The 12,690-nt window shown below is 44.0% G+C and overlaps 1 protein-coding gene across 1 annotated transcript in view; it reads left to right on the plus strand.

Moving 5' to 3' along the window:
• Positions 1–361: 361 nt before the first annotated feature.
• Positions 362–12,690, plus strand: part of LOC106586000 (doublesex- and mab-3-related transcription factor 3) — a 61,015-nt gene continuing 48,686 nt past the window's right edge. The window contains exon 1 of the mRNA XM_045706836.1: positions 362–746. Coding sequence (XP_045562792.1) covers positions 362–746 — 385 coding nt within the window. The remainder of the gene's footprint in view (positions 747–12,690) is intronic.

Here is a 12,690-nt window from a genome sequence, read left to right on the forward strand (position 1 = left end):
CTCTCTCTCTCTCCCCGGGGATTGGCTGATCGGGTGCCGTGTGATGCACAAAAACAGTATTTAGTTACTTGCCTCCATGACCACGTGTCAGATGGTGGCCGATGCACGTCTTTATGGCCAGGGGAGCAGGAGAGGTAGAGGTGGGTCCAACCAGCACCTCCTATAATCTCCTGACTTTCACTGCTCTCTACTCTGTCTGGCCCGGGCCGTGCGCACGCGCCCTTATCAGATGCACCTCGCGCCTCCAGCGCTTTGGGGAGGAAAAGTGGCGAGACTGTGTGTGTGTGTGTGTGACTAACTGACTGACTGGCTGACTGACTGGCTGACTGACTGGCTGACTGGCTGACTGACGGTGTGAGAAATGAATGGTTACAGATCTCCCTACCTGTACATAGGGGGTCTGGTGACCCAGGTCCGAGCGCCGCTCCAGAGGACCCCTAAGTGCGCGCGGTGCCGTAACCACGGCGTCCTGTCCTGGCTGAAGGGCCACAAGCGATACTGCTGCTTCAAGGACTGCACCTGTGAGAAATGCATCCTGATCATCGAGAGGCAGCGGGTCATGGCAGCGCAGGTGGCGCTCCGCAAACAGCAGGCCAACGAGAGTTTGGAGAGCATTATCCCTGAGTCTCTGAGAGCCCTGCCCGGCATCACGGTGCCTGGACAGGGGGCGGGTTACCAGGGCCTGCCGCCCCACTCTGGAGACATGGACCTCCAATGGACATCGGAACAGACTGCCAACACACAGGGTAAGCTAATAATAATAATAATAATAGTAATAATAATAATACAACATTATGTATTTACTTTTATTTATAAAACACATTTCATTACAAAAAGAGATCTTAAATGTGCTGTTTGCATATGGGTATTAGAACACTTAGCAACAAGGTCGTTTGGACACTTCGAAGTGGCTGCATTTATTGGTTGAAAAAAATGTATGCTAATATCAACATTGCACTAGACTTCAAATCCAAATCATTACTGTCTTTATCCCAAATATTGCCGAGATTAAAAGCTGCAAGCGTCACTGCATTAATGCAGTCATTATTACCCGAGTTACGCCAGCGGTGGCCTGACTTTACAGACACATTATATGTATAGACTACTACATATAATAGGTTCACATTTGTGTCAGGGAACAAATAGAAATCATTTAAATAAGTTACAAAAAACTAAATTAATAAACAGTAAATGTACATTGTAAATTCCAGGGTTTTCTCGTGCGTTATAAGGAGGCCTATACATTGATAAACATGGACTGGTATTTTCAGAAATGATTTGGGAGCAGAAAGAGTATTCTCAACATTTGATCAAACACTGCAACATTAATTGATATTAATGGCAGTATTCTAACCAACTTTTATTTTGTTTCAGCATTACTTGCTATTTATGTTCATGTATAGGCCTAATAGTTTTATTATTGTAAATGTGTCTACATATTTTTTTTTAATCATGTATAAAAATGGTTTTACTATTTATAGCCATACAGTCACAGGCTTCATTTATGTGTTGGTTAATTTGCATAAACCGCCAAGCCGTTGTTTGTCGGGCTACTGAAATCAAAACAACATATCCCATCATATGATCAAAAACATTTTTTATTTCTCTTTTTAGTCTACATTATTTCAGCCAGGAAGAGATCCTGCACTTGTCTTGTATTTCTTTTCTATTATTCAGTGATAGCCAATTATCGATATGATAATGTTTTTAAAATCACTGTTTAAAGCACTTTGTAAATAAAGTTTTTATTTTCATGAATTGGCCTAATCAACAATCTAGAGGACTCCATCTAGAGAGGATTTTAAACATAATGCCTACATTATCATATTGATCATTGGCTATTTGTTTGAGAAAATCAAAAAGACAAGTTTCAAGTGAATGCATTATCCCTGTGTGGATCAGATACAGTATAGTTTTAGTCATGTGGTTTCAAAAATATACCACAATAAGATGTTTTGAGAAAAGCATTGTCCAGAGATAGGATAGAACACAAGGACAGAATGCAGGGCATGCAGGTGAAATTGGTATTGACTTCACATCAGATCCATTTCAGTGTGAGGGATGAAAGCATGTCATTGGAAACATTACAGTACTCCAGACTGGACAGGTTCTAATCCAATATAATCGGCATCATTTCTTCGTGAGGTCAACTCTCAGTGAAATGTTACCGAGCAAGAGCCTGATCTGTTTACAAACTGTGGTCAATGAACGTGGAAGACCAATCCCTCGCTGACACACTCAGCACTTCCTGACAACAGCTTTTCACAGAGAAAAGAGTTAATGTACATAAATTGCAGAGTTGTAGACAAGTTGATCGTCTCTGTAGCTGCAGAATCTGCAAAACCTCTATGTTGCTGTGTAGGCTCTACTAATCAAATCAAATCAAATCAAATGTATTTTTATATAGCCCTTCGTACATCAGCTGATATTCTCAAAGTGCTGTACAGAAACCCAGCCTAAAACCCCAAACAGCAAGCAAAGCATGTGAAAGAAGCACGGTGGCTAGGAAAAACTCCCTAGGAAAAACTCCCTAGAAAGGCCAAAAACCTAGGAAGAAACCTAGAGAGGAACCAGGCTATGAGGGGTGGCCAGTCCTCTTCTGGCTGTGCAGGGTGGATATTATAACAGAACATGGTCAAAATGTTAAAATGTTCATAAATGACCAGCATGGTCAAATAATAATAATCATAGTAGTTGTCGAGGGTGCAACAAGCACGTCCGGTGAACAGGTCAGGGTTCCATAGCCGCAGGCAGAACAGTTGAAACTGGAGCAGCAGCACGGCCAGGTGGACTGGGGACAGCAAGGAGTCATCACAATACTAGACCTCTATGTTGCTGTGTAGTCTCTACTAGACCTCTATGTTGCTGTGTAGCCTCTACTAGACCTCTATGTTGCTGTGTAGGCTCTACTAGACCTCTATGTTGCTGTGTAGTCTCTACTAGATCTCTATGTTGCTGTGTAGTCTCTACTAGATCTCTATGTTGCTGTGTAGCCTCTACTAGACCTCTATGTTGCTGTGTAGCCTCTACTAGACCTCTATGTTGCTGTGTAGTCTCTACTAGAGCTCTATGTTGCTGTGTAGCCTCTACTAGACCTCTACTAGACCTCTATGTTGCTGTGTAGTCTCTACTAGACCTCTATGTTGCTGTGTAGCCTCTACTAGACCTCTATGTTGCTGTGTAGGCTCAACTAGAACTCTATGTTGCTGTGTAGTCTCTACCAGACCTCTATGTTGCTGTGTAGTCTCTACTAGATTTCTATGTTGCTGTGTAGCCTCTACTAGATCTCTATGTTGCTGTGTAGTCTCTACTAGATCTCTATTTTGCTGTGTAGTCTCTACTAGATCTCTATGTTGCTGTGTAGCCTCTACTAGACCTCTATGTTGCTGTGTAGCCTCTACTAGACCTCTATGTTGCTGTGTAGCTCTACTAGACCTCTATGTTGCTGTGTAGCCTCTACTAGACCTCTATGTTGCTGTGTAGCCTCTACTAGACCTCTATGTTGCTGTGTAGCCTCTACTAGACCTCTATGTTGCTGTGTAGTCTCTACTAGACCTCTATGTTGCTGTGTAGTCTCTACTAGACCTCTATGTTGCTGTGTAGTCTCTACTAGACCTCTATGTTGCTGTATATCGCCACTAGACCTCTATGTTGCTGTGTAGCCTCTACTAGACCTCTATGTTGCTGTGTAGCCTCTACTAGACCTCTATGTTGCTGTGTAGCCCTACTAGACCTCTATCTCTATGTTGCTGTGTAGCCTCTACTAGACCTCTATGTTGCTGTGTAGCCTCTACTAGACCTCTATGTTGCTGTGTAGCCTCTACTAGACCTCTATGTTGCTGTGTAGTCTCTACTAGACCTCTATGTTGCTGTGTAGTCTCTACTAGACCTCTATGTTGCTGTGTAGTCTCTACTAGACCTCTATGTTGCTGTATATCGCCAACTAGACCTCTATGTTGCTGTGTAGCCTCTACTAGACCTCTATGTTGCTGTGTAGTCTCTACTAGACCTTTATGTTGCTGTGTAGCCCCTACTAGACCTCTATGTTGCTGTGTAGCCTCTACTAGACCTCTATGTTGCTGTGTAGCCTCTACTAAACCTCTATGTTGCTGTGTATCATCTACTAGACCTCTATGTTGCTGTGTAGCCTCTACTAGACCTCTACTAGACCTCTATGTTGCTGTGTAGTCTCTACTAGACATCTATGTTGCTGTGTAGTCTAAACTAGACCTCTATGTTGCTGTATATCGCCAACTAGACCTCTATTTTGCTGTGTAGTCTCTACTAGACCTCTATGTTGCTGTGTAGTCTCTACTAGACCTCTATGTTGCTGTATATCGCCAACTAGACCTCTATGTTGCTGTGTAGTCTCTACTAGACCTCTATGTTGCTGTGTAGCCTCTACTAGACCTCTATGTTGCTGTGTAGCCCCTACTAGACCTCTATGTTGCTGTGTAGGCTCTACTAGAACTCTATGTTGCTGTGTAGCCTCTACTAAACCTCTATGTTGCTGTGTATCATCTACTAGACCTCTATGTTGCTGTGTAGCCTCTACTAGACCTCGACTAGACCTCTATGTTGCTGTGTAGTCTCTACTAGACCTCTATGTTGCTGTGTAGTCTCTACTAGACCTCTATGTTGCTGTGTAGCCTCTACTAGACCTCTACTAGACCTCTATGTTGCTGTGTAGTCTCTACTAGACCTCTATGTTGCTGTGTAGCCTCTACTAGACCTCTATGTTGCTGTGTAGCCTCTACTAGACCTCTATGTTGCTGTGTAGCCTCTACTAGACCTATATGTTGCTGTGTAGCCTCTACTAGACCTCTATGTTGCTGTGTAGCCTCTACTAGACCTCTATGTTGCTGTGTAGCCTCTACTAGACCTCTATGTTGCTGTGTAGGCTCTACTAGACCTCTATGTTGCTGTGTAGGCTCTACTAGACCTCTATGCTGCTGTGTAGCCTCTACTAGATCTCTATGTTGCTGTGTAGCCCCTACTAGACCTCTATGTTGCTGTGTAGTCTCTACAAGACCTCTATGTTGCTGTGTAGCCTCTACTAGACCTCTATGTTGCTATGTAGCCTCTACTAGACCTCTATGTTGCTGTGTAACCTCTATTAGACCTCTATGTTGCTGTGTAGCCTCTACTAGACCTCTATGTTGCTATGTAGCCTCTACTAGACCTCAAGGTTGCTGTGTAGTCTCTACTAGACCTCTATGTTGCTGTGTAGTCTCTACTACACCTCTATGTTGCTGTGTAGCTTCTACTAGACCTCTATGATGCTGTGTAGCCTCTACTAGACCTATATGTTGCTGTGTAGCCTCTACTAGACCTCTATGTTGCTGTGTAGTCTCTACTAGACCTCTATGTTGCTGTGTAGACTCTACTAGACCTCTATGTTGCTGTGTAGACTCTACTAGACCTCTACTAGACCTCTATGTTGCTGTGTAGACTCTACTAGACCTCTACTAGACCTCAATGTTGCTGTGTAGTCTCTACTAGACCTCTATGTTGCTGTGTAGCCTCTACTAGAACTCGATGCTAATATGTAGCCTCTACTAGACCTCTATGTTGCTGTGTAGCCTCTACTAGGCCTCTACTAGACCTCTATGTTGCTGTGTAGTCTCTACTAGACCTCTATGTTGCTGTGTAGTCTCTACTAGACCTCTATGTTGCTGTGTAGCCTCTACTAGACCTCTATGTTGCTGTGTAGGCTCTACTAGACCTCTATGTTGCTGTGTAGCCTCTGCTAGACCTCTATGTTGCTGTGTAGGCTCTACTAGACCTCTATGTTGCTGTGTAGTCTCTACTAGACCTCTATGTTGCTGTGTAGCCTCTACTAGACCTCTATGTTGCTGTTTAGTCTCTACTAGACCTCTATGTTGCTGTGTAGCCTCTACTAGACCTCTATGTTGCTGTGTAGCCTCTACTAGAACTCTACTAGACCTCTATGTTGCTGTGTAGTCTCTACTACACCTCTATGTTGCTGTGTAGCTTCTACTAGACCTCTATGATGCTGTGTAGCCTCTACTAGACCTATATGTTGCTGTGTAGCCTCTAATAGACCTCTATGTTGCTGTGTAGTCTCTACTAGACCTCTATGTTGCTGTGTAGTCTCTACTAGACCTCTATGTTGCTGTGTAGCCTCTACTAGACCTCTACTAGACCTCTATGTTGCTGTGTAGCCTCTACTAGACCTCTATGTTGCTGTGTAGTCTCTACCAGACCTCTATGTTGCTGTGTAGTCTCTACTAGACCTCTATGTTGCTGTGTAGTCTCTACTAGACCTCTATGTTGCTGTGTAGTCTCTACTGGACCTCTATGTTGCTGTATATCGCCAACTAGACCTCTATGTTGCTGTGTAGTCTCTACTAGACCTCTATGTTGCTGTGTAGTCTCTACTAGACCTCTATGTTGCTGTCTAGCCCCTACTAGACCTCTATGTTGCTGTGTAGCCTCTACTAGACCTCTATGTTGCTGTGTAGCCTCTACTAAACCTCTATGTTGCTGTGTATCATCTACTAGACCTCTATGTTGCTGTGTAGCCTCTACTAGACCTCTACTAGACCTCTATGTTGCTGTGTACTCTCTACTAGACATCTATGTTGCTGTGTAGTCTAAACTAGACCTCTATGTTGCTGTATATCGCCAACTAGACCTCTATTTTGCTGTGTAGTCTCTACTAGACCTCTATGTTGCTGTGTAGTCTCTACTGGACCTCTATGTTGCTGTATATCGCCAACTAGACCTCTATGTTGCTGTGTAGTCATCTACTAGACCTCTATGTTGCTGTGTAGCCTCTACTAGACTCTCTACTAGACCTCTATGTTGCTGTGTAGCCTCTACTAGACCTCTATGTTGCTGTGTAGGCTCTACTAGACCTCTATGCTGCTGTGTAGCCTCTACTAGATCTCTATGTTGCTGTGTAGCCCCTACTAGACCTCTATGTTGCTGTGTAGTCTCTACAAGACCTCTATGTTGCTGTGTAGCCTCTACTAGACCTCTATGTTGCTATGTAGCCTCTACTAGACCTCTATGTTGCTGTGTAACCTCTATTAGACCTCTATGTTGCTGTGTAGCCTCTACTAGACCTCTATGTTGCTATGTAGCCTCTACTAGACCTCAAGGTTGCTGTGTAGTCTCTACTAGACCTCTATGTTGCTGTGTAGTCTCTACTACACCTCTATGTTGCTGTGTAGCTTCTACTAGACCTCTATGATGCTGTGTAGCCTCTACTAGACCTATATGTTGCTGTGTAGCCTCTACTAGACCTCTATGTTGCTGTGTAGTCTCTACTAGACCTCTATGTTGCTGTGTAGTCTCTACTAGACCTCTATGTTGCTGTGTAGCCTCTACTAGACCTCTACTAGACCTCTATGTTGCTGTGTAGACTCTACTAGACCTCTACTAGACCTCAATGTTGCTGTGTAGTCTCTACTAGACCTCTATGTTGCTGTGTAGCCTCTACTAGAACTCGATGCTAATATGTAGCCTCTACTAGACCTCTATGTTGCTGTGTAGCCTCTACTAGGCCTCTACTAGACCTCTATGTTGCTGTGTAGTCTCTACTAGACCTCTATGTTGCTGTGTAGTCTCTACTAGACCTCTATGTTGCTGTGTAGCCTCTACTAGACCTCTATGTTGCTGTGTAGGCTCTACTAGACCTCTATGTTGCTGTGTAGCCTCTGCTAGACCTCTATGTTGCTGTGTAGGCTCTACTAGACCTCTATGTTGCTGTGTAGTCTCTACTAGACCTCTATGTTGCTGTGTAGCCTCTACTAGACCTCTATGTTGCTGTTTAGTCTCTACTAGACCTCTATGTTGCTGTGTAGCCTCTACTAGACCTCTATGTTGCTGTGTAGCCTCTACTAGACTCTACTAGACCTCTATGTTGCTGTGTAGTCTCTACTACACCTCTATGTTGCTGTGTAGCTTCTACTAGACCTCTATGATGCTGTGTAGCCTCTACTAGACCTATATGTTGCTGTGTAGCCTCTACTAGACCTCTATGTTGCTGTGTAGTCTCTACTAGACCTCTATGTTGCTGTGTAGTCTCTACTAGACCTCTATGTTGCTGTGTAGCCTCTACTAGACCTCTACTAGACCTCTATGTTGCTGTGTAGACTCTACTAGACCTCTACTAGACCTCTATGTTGCTGTGTAGCCTCTACTAGACCTCTATGTTGCTGTGTAGTCTCTACCAGACCTCTATGTTGCTGTGTAGTCTCTACTAGACCTCTATGTTGCTGTGTAGTCTGTACTGGACCTCTATGTTGCTGTATATCGCCAACTAGACCTCTATGTTGCTGTGTAGTCTCTACTAGACCTCTATGTTGCTGTGTAGTCTCTACTAGACCTCTATGTTGCTGTGTAGCCCCTACTAGACCTCTATGTTGCTGTGTAGCCTCTGCTAGACCTCTATGTTGCTGTGTAGCCTCTACTAAACCTCTATGTTGCTGTGTATCATCTACTAGACCTCTATGTTGCTGTGTAGCCTCTACTAGACCTCTACTAGACCTCTATGTTGCTGTGTAGTCTCTACTAGACATCTATGTTGCTGTGTAGTCTAAACTAGACCTCTATGTTGCTGTATATCGCCAACTAGACCTCTATTTTGCTGTGTAGTCTCTACTAGACCTCTATGTTGCTGTGTAGTCTCTACTAGACCTCTATGTTGCTGTATATCGCCAACTAGACCTCTATGTTGCTGTGTAGTCTCTACTAGACCTCTATGTTGCTGTGTAGCCTCTACTAGACCTCTATGTTGCTGTGTAGCCCCTACTAGACCTCTATGTTGCTGTGTAGGCTCTACTAGACCTCTATGTTGCTGTGTAGCCTCTACTAAACCTCTATGTTGCTGTGTATCATCTACTAGACCTCTATGTTGCTGTGTAGCCTCTACTAGACCTCGACTAGACCTCTATGTTGCTGTGTAGTCTCTACTAGACCTCTATGTTGCTGTGTAGTCTCTACTAGACCTCTATGTTGCTGTGTAGCCTCTACTAGACCTCTATGTTGCTGTGTAGCCTCTACTAGACCTCTACTAGACCTCTATGTTGCTGTGTAGCCTCTACTAGACCTCTATGTTGCTGTGTAGTCTCTACTAGACCTCTATGTTGCTGTGTAGCCTCTACTAGACCTCTATGTTGCTGTGTAGGCTCTACTAGACCTCTATGTTGCTGTGTAGCCTCTACTAGACCTCTATGTTGCTGTGTAGCCTCTACTAGACCTCTATGTTGCTGTGTAGTCTCTACTAGACCTCTATGTTGCTGTGTAGCCTCTACTAGACCTCTATGTTGCTGTGTAGCCTCTACTAGACCTCTATGTTGCTGTGTAGACCTCTACTTAGACCTCTATGTTGCTGTGTAGCCTCTACTAGACCTCTATGTTGCTGTGTAGCCTCTACTAGACCTCTATGATTGCTGTGTAGTCTCTACTAGACCTCTATGTTGCTGTGTAGTCTCTACTACACCTCTATGTTGCTGTGTAGCCTCTACTAGACCTCTATGATGCTGTGTAGCCTCTACTAGACCTATATGTTGCTGTGTAGCCTCTACTAGACCTCTATGTTGCTGTGTAGTCTCTACTAGACCTCTATGTTGCTGTGTAGTCTCTACTAGACCTCTATGTTGCTGTGTAGCCTCTACTAGACCTCTACTAGACCTCTATGTTGCTGTGTAGACTCTACTAGACCTCTATGTTGCTGTGTAGTCTCTACTAGACCTCTATGTTGCTGTGTAGCCTCTACTAGACCTCTATGTTGCTGTTTAGTCTCTACTAGACCTCTATGTTGCTGTGTAGCCTCTACTAGACCTCTATGTTGCTGTGTAGCCTCTACTAGAACTCTACTAGACCTCTATGTTGCTGTGTAGTCTCTACTACACCTCTATGTTGCTGTGTAGCTTCTACTAGACCTCTATGATGCTGTGTAGCCTCTACTAGACCTATATGTTGCTGTGTAGCCTCTACTAGACCTCTATGTTGCTGTGTAGTCTCTACTAGACCTCTATGTTGCTGTGTAGTCTCTACTAGACCTCTATGTTGCTGTGTAGCCTCTACTAGACCTCTACTAGACCTCTATGTTGCTGTGTAGACTCTACTAGACCTCCACTAGACCTCTATGTTGCTGTGTAGTCTCTACTAGACCTCTATGTTGCTGTGTAGCCTCTACTAGACCTCTATGTTGCTGTGTAGTCTCTACTAGTCCTCTATGTTACTGTGTAGTCTCTACTAGAGCTCTATGTTGCTGTGTAGTCTCTACTAGACCTCTATGTTGCTGTGTAGTCTCTACTAGATCTCTATGTTGCTGTGTAGTCTCTACTAGATCTCTATGTTGCTGTGTAGCCTCTACTAGACCTCTATGTTGCTGTGTAGCCTCTACTAGACCTCTATGTTGCTGTGTAGCCTCTACTAGATCTCTATTTTGCTGTGTAGGCTCTACTAGATCTCGATGCTAATATGTATCCTCTACTAGACCTCTATGTTGCTGTGTAGCCTCTACTAGGCCTCTACTAGACCTCTATGTTGCTGTGTAGTCTCTACTAGACCTCTATCTTGCTGTGTAGTCTCTACTAGACCTCTATGTTGCTGTTTAGCCTCTACTAGACCTCTATGTTGCTGTGTAGTCTCTACTAGACCTCTATGTTGCTGTGTAGCCTCTACTAGACCTCTATGTTTCTGTGTAGGCTCTACTAGACCTCTATGTTGCTGTGTAGCCTCTACTAGACCTCTACTAGACCTCTATGTTGCTGTGTAGCCTCTACTAGACCTCCATGTTGCTGTTTAGTCTCTACTAGACCTCTATGTTGCTGTGTAGCCTCTACTAGACCTCTATGTTGCTGTGTAGCCTCTACTAGACCTCTATGTTGCTGTGTAGCCTCTACTAGACCTCTACTAGACCTCTATGTTGCTGTGTAGCCTCTACTAGACCTCTATGTTGCTGTGTAGCCTCTACTAGACCTCTATGTTGCTGTGTAGTCTCTACTAGACCTCTATGTTGCTGTGTAGGCTCTACTAGACCTCTATGTTGCTGTGTAGTCTCTACTAGACCTCTATGTTGCTGTGTAGTCTCTACTAGATCTCTATGTTGCTGTGTAGTCTCTACTAGATCTCTATGTTGCTGTGTAGCCTCTACTAGACCTCTATGTTGCTGTGTAGCCTCTACTAGAACTCTACTAGACCTCTATGTTGCTGTGTAGTCTCTACTACACCTCTATGTTGCTGTGTAGCTTCTACTAGACCTCTATGATGCTGTGTAGCCTCTACTAGACCTATATGTTGCTGTGTAGCCTCTACTAGACCTCTATGTTGCTGTGTAGTCTCTACTAGACCTCTATGTTGCTGTGTAGTCTCTACTAGACCTCTATGTTGCTGTGTAGCCTCTACTAGACCTCTACTAGACCTCTATGTTGCTGTGTAGACTCTACTAGACCTCCACTAGACCTCTATGTTGCTGTGTAGTCTCTACTAGACCTCTATGTTGCTGTGTAGCCTCTACTAGACCTCTATGTTGCTGTGTAGTCTCTACTAGTCCTCTATGTTACTGTGTAGTCTCTACTAGAGCTCTATGTTGCTGTGTAGTCTCTACTAGACCTCTATGTTGCTGTGTAGTCTCTACTAGATCTCTATGTTGCTGTGTAGTCTCTACTAGATCTCTATGTTGCTGTGTAGCCTCTACTAGACCTCTATGTTGCTGTGTAGCCTCTACTAGACCTCTATGTTGCTGTGTAGCCTCTACTAGATCTCTATTTTGCTGTGTAGGCTCTACTAGATCTCGATGCTAATATGTATCCTCTACTAGACCTCTATGTTGCTGTGTAGCCTCTACTAGACCTCTACTAGACCTCTATGTTGCTGTGTAGCCTCTACTAGACCTCCATGTTGCTGTTTAGTCTCTACTAGACCTCTATGTTGCTGTGTAGCCTCTACTAGACCTCTATGTTGCTGTGTAGCCTCTACTAGACCTCTATGTTGCTGTGTAGCCTCTACTAGACCTCTACTAGACCTCTATGTTGCTGTGTAGCCTCTACTAGACCTCTATGTTGCTGTGTAGCCTCTACTAGACCTCTATGTTGCTGTGTAGTCTCTACTAGACCTCTATGTTGCTGTGTAGGCTCTACTAGACCTCTATGTTGCTGTGTAGTCTCTACTAGACCTCTATGTTGCTGTGTAGTCTCTACTAGATCTCTATGTTGCTGTGTAGTCTCTACTAGACCTCTATGTTGCTGTGTAGCCTCTACTAGACCTCTATGTTGCTGTGTAGCCTCTACTAGACCTCTATGTTGCTGTGTAGGCTCTACTAGACCTCTATGTTGCTGTGTAGCTTCTACTAGACCTCTATGATGCTGTGTAGCCTCTACTAGACCTCTATGTTGCTGTGTAGCCTCTACTAGACCTCTATGTTGCTGTGTAGTCTCTACTAGACCTCTATGTTGCTGTGTAGTCTCTACTAGACCTCTATGTTGCTGTGTAGCCTCTACTAGACCTCTACTAGACCTCTATGTTGCTGTGTAGACTCTACTAGACCTCTACTAGACCTCTATGTTGCTGTGTAGCCTCTACTAGACCTCTATGTTGCTGTGTAGTCTCTACCAGACCTCTATGTTGCTGTGTAGTCTCTACTAGACCTCTATGTTGCTGTGTAGTCTGTACTAGACCTCTATGTTGCTGTATATCGCCAACTAGACCTCT

This window comes from Salmo salar, chromosome 24, assembly GCF_965601325.2.
Source record: "Salmo salar chromosome 24, fSalSal1, whole genome shotgun sequence".
Lineage (NCBI taxonomy): Eukaryota > Metazoa > Chordata > Actinopteri > Salmoniformes > Salmonidae > Salmo > Salmo salar.